At 36.2% G+C, this 9907-nt stretch overlaps 1 protein-coding gene across 13 annotated transcripts in view; it reads left to right on the top strand.

The window, feature by feature from the left end:
* Positions 1–9907, top strand: part of MYT1L (myelin transcription factor 1 like) — a 709345-nt gene that overhangs the window by 550645 nt on the left and 148793 nt on the right. For 8 of the 13 annotated variants that reach the window (XM_019520648.1, XM_019520646.1, XM_019520650.1 and 5 more), the window contains one exon: positions 8080–9057. In XM_019520648.1, the coding sequence (XP_019376193.1) occupies positions 8080–9057 (978 nt within the window). The remainder of the gene's footprint in view (positions 1–8079; positions 9058–9907) is intronic. The other 5 variants (XM_019520651.1, XM_019520649.1, XM_019520647.1 and 2 more) reach the window with 1 other exon arrangement.

The following is a 9907-nucleotide window of genomic DNA, read 5'->3' as shown; positions in this document are numbered from 1 at the left end:
CAGTCAACAAGTTTGCGGTTAGCTGTCTGGTAGTCTATCATTAAAAAAGCTAGCCAGCGGGCTTTAGAGACTGTACTGGTTGTTTCTGATTCTATTAGCTTTCAGTTATTTCATGATTTATACCTTTTCTTGAGATCTTCAGATAATCTGGATTCTACTGTATAGGCATTCTTAATTTTGAGAAATTTGTACAAAAATCATTCTTCTTGAAATGGCTTGAAAATGGAGATGGGGTGGGTGGGCTTGGAAATGCTGTGGCATATGTAGTAAAAGCATGAGTAGTGGAATTTTCTCGAGGACTTAGTGCTGGTTTAATATTGCTCCCTTTAAGATTATTGAAGTTTTACTTCACTGACAACAGTGGAAGCAGAATTATACTACTGCTGAGTGCTTTAGAAAAAACCCACCCAATATGTTATAACTATCTTCAGCTTGCCTTCCCATGATAAGAAAACCAAGGGTCATTAAACCTGACTTGATTTGTGGAGAAGATATTAAAAACAGTGATGAGCCAAAATTACTAATCATTTAGAGATACATAATTAGGAGCCATCATCATGTATTTATAAAAAAGATAATTGTCCTTGGCAAATGCATTTTTGCTTGAAGTCTTTGAATACTGAACATCAGCAGAGAGGTAGACAGTGGTGAACAGCATGCACAATTTATGTGAGTTTTAGGGAAGCATTTGATATTGTTCCACTTAATAAAGTGATTTGGAAAGTCATAAAGCATAGTAGAGCAGCAAATACAAAGGGATAGAGCAAACAGATTCATGTTGGGTAGATTAGTTCTATTGACTCATAAGTAGCTCAGGCACTTCAGTGTAGAGCAATTTAAGGTAATGAGATTAAAGCCCCCAAATAATCACAGTAGCAGGAATACACAATCCAAGCTAAGAATGTTTTAGGATGATTTCAGTGTGGATCGTCTACAAAATACTTGTAGAAAATAACCTAACACAATCCCAGGTGAAAGTAGAGATACTGATTCTGGTCTTGTGTATGCTACTTTTATTTTGGGGGTGTATTTTTATTTTGGTTCACTCCACTGAACTTCAGCATAACTACCCCTGATTTTACACCATCATGAGACCAGATCAGGCTGAGAAAGTATAAATAAGAAAAATTTGGAAAAACTACTTTGGCACAGAGTAAGGTAAGCCCCTCTCTCTCTCTGTATATACATGTGCATATAATGGATATCTGACAGCTGTACTTATTTAATTATTTATGTGTGTGTTTGATTGACATGCTTCCCTATGTTTCAGGGCACATATGCAAAATTGAATATGTACCGTTGCAGTATTCCTTTCCAAACAGGAAAAAGAAGAGGGAAAACCCTCCAAATAAACCCCTCCAACTTTCCCTCAAAGACTTGCTTATACTGAACCACTCTCCACCTCATGTGAAAGGGGAGGCATAGTCTCAGATAGCTAAGGTGAAGCTTTGAGTGGTTTTCAAGGTTTCAGGAATCATGTCCACCTATAGTATTGAATAAATAACAATAATAATAATTGGGTGGATTGGAAGCTGAAAAGGAAGTTCTAAGGGCAAAGGAGGTGCTGGCAATAGCAAGAAAACAACTATCCTCCTAAAAGGATCTGAAATAGCTGCACTGAACAACAGTGATCACAAAGGTGTTGCAAGAGAACACATAACTAGAGGGACGTTATTAGGAATAAATATGTCCCTGCCAATTCAGATGACACTATATCAATTACTTTTTACAGAAGTACATATATTCATAAATGTTTTGGTTCCCAAAATGATTAATTAAAATGTATTTTTGCTGTGCTTAGTTTTACCTCAATATAAGCAAATAAAATGTGGCCTTATTTTCTGATAACTGTCTGATGATAAGATACAGCTTATGATTCTGCAAGGATCCCTGTTACTGCTTTAAAAATACTCATACTTTTTTACTAAGTGAGCAAAAAAGCTGCCACAGATCCATAGATGCTAGGGTCTATCAGTTTGCAAGCCCAGATAAAGAGTAGAACAAAAAGAAAATTAAAAGACCAAAATATAACAGAGAAAAAAAGGAAATAAAGATTTTTTTAAAGGAAAAAATGACACCGCAAGACAGAATAGTTAATTATGTACAATATTTGAAGTCCATGCAGACCTGCTTTGCAGCTCTCACTCTGATTTTATAATGCTGAACCCTACTGTGATATGCTATGTTCTTCAGCTCAGACCTTCCTTGCAGTGCTTAATGACTTCCTCACTTCATTCATTTCACTTTGAGCACTGGTTATTATTTGAATACTGTAATTATTGTGGGAGATTCTAAGCGGTGGAACCCAACATTATAGCTGTAATAAGCATTTGTGGGGAGAGGAAGGGGAGTAAAAATAAGTTGCATAGATGTTATATGGCATTAAGATGCGTCAGATAAATAATTAGATTATTTTCCCTCCTGATTTTTGTTAGGTAAATAAAGATTGAATAAGAAATCAAATACGATAAAAATAAATCGCTTGGGTCTTTCTACCAATGTGTTCATACCACAGTAGGAACTGGTGCAGAAGCAACAAGTTATATATGATTGGTCCTGAATGTTCAGTTAGTCCCTGAAATCCACAGGACTGTTGAAGGGTTTGGGGTTTGGTCCAAGTCTGATGAACTAGTGGGAGTTGTCAGTTGACTTCAGTAGACTGGATTAGACTCAAGCAGAGTCTGAGCTCTGTTTCTTTCCTGTGGATAGGTGAAGAAACTCCCCTTCATAGAAGATTTTGGAAAAAGTTTATTGAGTTGTCTACCCCTTCTCAGAATGTTTCTGGAGGCAGCAATTTCCTTTTGTCTTTAGGCTTTTGTAAAAAACAGAAACAAAAACCCTGTTGTTTATTTTTTCTCCTTCCTTCCTTCCTTGAAAATCTAAAAATGTATGCTTTATTTGAATTGACAGCGCTGTATTATATTTTTAGACTGACTTTTATATATTCCAAACCTGTTTGTGTGATGTATAGAGGCATGTATGCACATTTCTATGTATATCACTCTGTCAGGTCAGGAGAAAAGTGGCGGCACAAAGACATATACTGTACATTTTGGAACTTCCATATGGTTGCAGGAAAAGGAGTAAAAACAGATGATGCTGTTTGGAGGATGAAACCATGCATCTGTTCAGGAAGCTAGTATAACTGCATAGGCTGAGAATTGTTAGCTATGGTATTTCCCTCATGCCCATGAAAGAGCACACCACAGATTTGAAAAGCCTTCTGGTTTCTGAAATCTGTGGCTGTTGGTAGGAATATAGCTGCTGCTACTGAAGTATCATTGCCTCTCTCTGCAGAATCTCTCAAACTAAATGCTGTATATATTTTCCTTTGCAAAAAAAGGTCCTGTTTTGCACAAGTTCTTATACTAAAAATATAGGAAGATTTATTCTTTCAAGAAATGTATGAAAACTTATTTGTAGAAGAAAAGGAAAGAAGCACTTTCAGGAATTCTTGGCCTTATTCCTGACTCTCCAGTGGCTCATTTTGTGACCTGGGATGAGTTACCTAAGTTCTCTGTGTCTCCCATCTGTAAAATGGAGCAAAAATACCTACCTCACAGGGGTGTTGTGAGGCTTTATTAATTAATTTTTGTAAAGTGCTTTGAGATCCTTGGATGAAAGGTGTTGTTGGAAATCCAATGCTTCTTCATTTTATAGTGCAGTGCAGGACTTTTTAGATTTTCAGGTGGTTGAAGGAACCTGACTTTTTATAACACTCCCCAAAAGTATCTAAATAGCCAGCATAGCGGGACACCTTGTTGTCTGTTATTTCTATAAGGCTATATATAAAAAAAGCAACGTCCATGATCAAAACAGTCTGGGTTTTGACTTGTCACAAAACTTTGTGTTATTTTTGATTCATCACAAAACTATTCCCTCCAGGCTACAAGGTACCAGTTTGCTTCACTAAAACAGAAATGTTCAAGACTTTTAAAAGGATAGGTACACAGTGTCCAGTACTAATGACATGTTCTTTAATTACATGCAGGCAGACACCACTAACATAAACTAGCTCATGCCATAAAGTCACAGCTTCTAGTAGGGGAATGGCATATAACCTTTTTCAGGAAAGAACCAGGAGACTTCCTAATTGCACTTCCCCAATCCCAGCGCAATCCATGACTCTTAGAAGGATGCACAAATCTCTGTGTGTACCCACTCGGCCAAACTGACTGGACATTGCCCACTCCTTACCCACTTTTGCCTAAGTTGTTCCCTGGAGAAACATTTTGTTAGTGGCTCAAGAGCTTTACTGACTGGAAATGCTGCAATTTTGGCCAGAGCTTCCAAAGTCTGTGTAGGAGACATGATAAGAGGTTTACTTCTTCCTCGCATTGTGTGGCCTTATAACAGCCATCCAAAATCCAGCCCACAAATAGTGTGATAAAATAGCTATTATCATTAAATACCAAAAAATACGAAGAACTAATTAAATTTTCACCTTTAAAAATAAATAAACAATAAGTAAAGGAAGAAAATGTTAGAGTTGAAGTAAAGTGAAGTAAAGTGGTGAAGTAATTTTACCACACTATTGGACTGACATGTTTCCAGAGTCATGTAAACAAAAATACATAGTAATCCAGGGTTTCAGAATACATTCAGAGTACTTCGCGTTCTGGCCCCAAGTAGCAAAGCACATAAACATATGCTTAAGTACTTTACTGGACTGGCTAAAGGGCTTAACACCTCAACTAAGATTCAGAGTAGACCTGGACGTGCTTCTCAAAAAACCCCCAAACCTTTATATAGACAAGAAACATTCCTCTAGAAGCACAGTGACTTTTAAAGAAATCCACAGTAGAAGAAGCAAGAACACATGAAAAATACTAAGAGGAGGAACAAAGCTTGAATAAAAGGATTTATTCTCCTGCTTCCCTTACCCAGAAGTTATACTTTACATTTTTTTCCTCCATCATCTATTTTTCTTTTTCTTTTTAGGGTTGAACAGGCAGGAGAGTTGAAATAAGTATTACCAAACAAGTAGAATAAGCAATATTGTAGTTATAGCTTTCACCCAGCTTCACCAGTGCTCAAAAGGAATTTACATGTCTTCACTCATACAGTATGTGAATCATATTTTGACTTTTCACTACCATGTAGGAAAAGTACAGCACATTCTTCTCACTGGTAATCATTGACATGCCCATCATTCCAGTAAAAAACCCTTCTATATTAAACAAACCCAAATTTCAAAGGTTTAAAAAGTATCACATAGTGCACTCAGTGTGTACATGACCTTTACTAATAAGTATTAACTGAGATAATATACATCTTCATATCCTAGGTTTCAGTACACTGTGGGTGCATCTGCACAATTTTTTACTGTGCAGCTGCCTAATTAGCTCATCAATAAAGTCTCAGCATCTACACATGAGGTCCTATTAGGCTGCCGTAAAGTTAACTCCACCATAGGTTAGTATTTGTAAACACAAGTACTATCACTACAGCAGTGTTCTTTGGTGTGTAGTATTGCACATGTAGATGTTGATGGGGCTGACTGAGGCTTCAGCGTATAGGTTGCCTGCTGTGTAGCCCCACGCTGGAGCACACTTGTGACCCAGGCAACCCCTCTGCAGCATGTTGAGCTGAGTCGGAGCAGCTCCAGGATGGCACGCTGACCCCTGCAAAGCTCCCTGCCAGCTGGGGCTGCAACCTCTCTCAACCTGCTGTGGCCCCAGGCACACATGTAAACATGGTGCCCATGATCAATAAACTCTGGCGCAATGTACACCAGAGTTTAATGTATTGCATTAATTTCATGTGTAGATGCACCCTGCTAGACTCAAACTTGTACTAGCATCACAAATTATTCTGGATGTCTAGTCCTAGCCTTAACATCACTGGCATTTTTTGGAGATATGGCTCTCTGCCTCATTAATAGCTTTTGCTTCTCCTTCTACGTATCAGACATAGCCGCAGTTAGCTGTAGGCATTCTAAACCTATCAGATATTTCAAAGCAGCATTTGCACTGAATATTTTTCATGGGAATGATCCATTAACATTCACAATAACATGAGGTTCATTTGTAAATTTAATTTTAGAATATGATAGTTAAAGTGTTAAAAGCATTTGTTTTTCAAAAAATCCAGAATAATAGTCCAGTAATCCTTAACTACTTACTTCTCAGCAAGCAAGTATAAGGGAAGGATTTTAAATAGGGATCTGAACTGTATCTTACTGTCTTGCACTCAGAAACCATAATCAGATCTACCTCATTTTTAGTGAACCAAAGCCATAAATGGGAATGTTCACTATCCCAAGAATAACAGATTTCTCAGGTAAAACAAAGATTGACTATAAAAAGAACTCTTTCCATGACTTAAATTTTCTAAGCAGCTGAACTTAACACACACAGTCACTTATTAATAATCCTCCATGCTATATTTAAGGAACCCCAGTGTATATTGGACAATATATATATATAACTTAAGGATCTCTACTCTTTTTTTCAAAAACATAGGTTACTCATCTTTGTGCATCAGTTCCACTGCTTAACTACAGCCTACTATCATCCCAGGATCCCTAAACCACTATGTAGAAAGAACATTATCTTGTGACTGTTGAGCTTTGTATTTAAAATTCTGATTTGTTCTTTTGTCCACCAACCCCAAGAACGTATTCACTTATTCCAAAAGCATGCCTGTCAGAAAATGTTAATATATTAAATTCTCTTGCTACCTGAAATTTCTCACTACATTTCATTTAACCCCAAACACAGAGGTCACAGCTTAGAAACTGTTGCATATTTAGCTGTACCAATCCTGAAAAAAAGACTGAGTCCATTTCATAGTATCTTGACTTAGGTCAGCTCTTGAACCAGGTGTTAATTGACGCAACTCCATTGATTCCTTTAAATTTACACTGGCTGAAAAGCTGGCCCACTATATCATTCAAATTACTACTATGGGAAAAATGTTAATAGCTATGATTACCTGTTACATACAAATATCTGCAGCAAATATTCAAAGTGTTATTTGAGTAATTATCAAAGTATAGTTTACATTGAGTTCATTACTTAGTCAACTTTAAATTTATTTTAAGACCTTATATCATGGTGACACATTTTAACTTTTGAGTTACCATAAGATATATCAAAAAACATTCTGTGTATCTCATACTGACTTCTTCGTTCAGAGTTGCCCCCCTGATGTTTAGTAGCTACCAGAATTAAACCAAGTAAAAAGAGTTTCTCTGTGCTATGATAATGCAATATACAGCATAACATGCCAACAGTGTTGTTATCTAGCATTGCCACTGTATAGGACAGGCATTTCGGTGTAGAACCAATATCATATATTTAAAACAATCTAGCTGGGAGATAGCACAGAAATTTATATTTGTGTTGTATATACAAGTCCTTCTACCTTCCTTTTCTGTAATTATTATCTTACATTTTTTCACTTTTTCATAGTGTGTGATAACCAAGCTGATAGACTTTAATTTTTATCTATGGTCACACTTACTAAAATGTACTTTGTACCACATTATGTATTTGCTCTATGAGTATTTACATAACGTTAATGATGTATATGATGCTTACCGAGATACAATTCTTGCTTATTCATCAATAAGAAAACCAATCCAATAGTGCTCACTTCTTTATCATCTACCATACCAGGAAATATGGGAGTGAGGAAAGTTTAACAAACCTAAAAAAAATAAAAGAGTATGAATATTATACTTACTGCAAATCCACTAAAATTGTACAAGAAAAAGGAGAGAAAGGAGAAAAATGAGAATTTATGCCATAGTATTTTAGAAATAATACTAATTTTTTTTAAGTCTTACCAGTTTCAACAGTTTGTTGTAAGTTTAGTAAAAGAAATCAATGGTACATAACAAATATATGAAAATGTCCTTATGGGCTTTAGGAAAATTCACTTAATCAAAGAAGTTTAACTCAAATACACATGGGTCTTAACATTCTAGAGCAACTGTATGATTAACAGTATTTGACATGCAGTTTGTTTCTATCCATGCTATTGCAACAACAGTTCCAATTCTAGCCACTTTTTTCTTTTCTTTTCCTTTTTCTTTCTTTGTTTCTTTCTTTGTTTCTTTCTTTTTTTATGCAGAAGACCATCAAATGAATTGTCACAATACTCGAATAATGCAAGACACAGAAAAGGATGATAACAATAATGACGAGTATGATAATTACGATGAACTGGTGGCCAAGTCATTGTTAAATCTTGGCAAAATTGCAGAGGATGCAGCATACAGAGCCAGGACAGAATCAGAAATGAACAGCAATACATCTAATAGTCTGGAAGATGATAGTGACAAAAATGAAAATATTGGTCGGAAAAGTGAGCTGAGTTTAGATTTAGACAGTGATGTTGTTAGGGAAACAGTGGACTCCCTTAAATTATTAGCACAAGGACATGGTGTAGTGCTTTCAGAAAACATTAATGACAGAAATTATGCAGACAATACTTCACAGCAAGATAACAGGAATATGAACTTTGTAATGCTAGGGAAGCCTGTGAACAATGGACTCACAGAAAAAATGGTGGAGGAGAGTGATGAAGAGGTGTGCCTCAGCAGTTTGGAATGCTTAAGGAACCAATGTTTTGACCTTGCTAGGAAACTCAGTGAGACAAACCCACAGGAAAGAAATCAGCAACAAAATATGAACACCCGTCAACATGTCAGGCAAGAAGATGACTTCCAAGGAAGAACACCAGATCGGAATTACTCTGACATGATGAATTTAATGAGGCTTGAGGAACAGTTGAGCCCCAGATCTAGAACTTTTTCTAGCTGTGCAAAGGAGGATGGGTGTCATGAAAGAGATGATGATACCACCTCTATTACTTCAGACAGATCTGAAGAAGTGTTTGATATGACAAAAGGTAACTTAACGCTGCTTGAGAAAGCTATTGCTTTGGAAACTGAACGAGCAAAAGCCATGAGAGAAAAAATGGCAGTGGAAGCTGGAAGAAGGGATAATATGAGATCATATGAGGAGCAGTCTCCAAGACAACTTTCTGGAGATGACAGGAAGCCTAAATCCAGTGACGGCCATGTCAAAAAGCCATATTATGGTAAAGGTAATATTTCTATATACCGTATGTTGTGTCATGAAAAAGTGAGAGCTAAGTGCGGCTTACAACCCTAAAGTGAAGTTATTCATTCCACAAATGGGATCTTTATTTAATTTGCATTATGATGGCATGATTTGCAAATAGGATCAAGCTATGATCACAAAATAAAATGATTTATTCTGCAGTATTAGAAACATGTACAGTATTTCAGTGCATTACCATTTGGCTAAATTAGAAAAATGTAACTTTTCAGGGAAACCAAACAAATAAGAGATCATGTTGAAAGAGGCAAAGATTTTTCTGAAGTGTTTAATGTGTTTTATAGTAATTATGATTTAAAAACTATAAGGAGAATTGCATTGCTTGCCATATTGAATGGTGGAGTTTTATGTAGCAGTTAGTCAATCAGCTATGGAGTGCATATTTTACAGATTGGATTGGGTAGGTGGCATCATGATTTATAAAATTATCATCAAATCACAGTTATTGATGAAGCCTCTCCCATCTAAAACATAGAATTACCTGATAGAAATTGAACAGTATCAGAATGACCGATAACATAAGATAGGGGTAGTGACTGCACATTAATTATCTTAAGATAGTAAGGTAATGGAAACCATTTGCTATGCAAGGCATGATGTGGCCTGGGCTGAGATCAATAGCAATTTCTTTCTTATATGCATTCCACTTCACTGGTTTCATTCCATTGTGGAAACAGTTAAGGTGCTGCCTTGACCATAATTCAATATTCAATATAAAAGACAAAAAATAGACAAAAGGTTACTTTAGAATGTGTTTTAATTTAGGGAATTATCTTAGTGATGGTGCGTTTATATTAAAATGCCCCTTTTATGTG

The sequence above is a fragment of the Gavialis gangeticus genome, unplaced genomic scaffold (assembly GCF_001723915.1).
Source record: "Gavialis gangeticus isolate Ggan-Ray unplaced genomic scaffold, GavGan_comp1, whole genome shotgun sequence".
In the NCBI taxonomy this organism is placed as follows: Eukaryota; Metazoa; Chordata; order Crocodylia; family Gavialidae; genus Gavialis; species Gavialis gangeticus.
The sequence above is the reverse complement of the archived record's forward strand: the minus strand, read 5'-3'. Positions and strand labels throughout refer to the sequence as shown.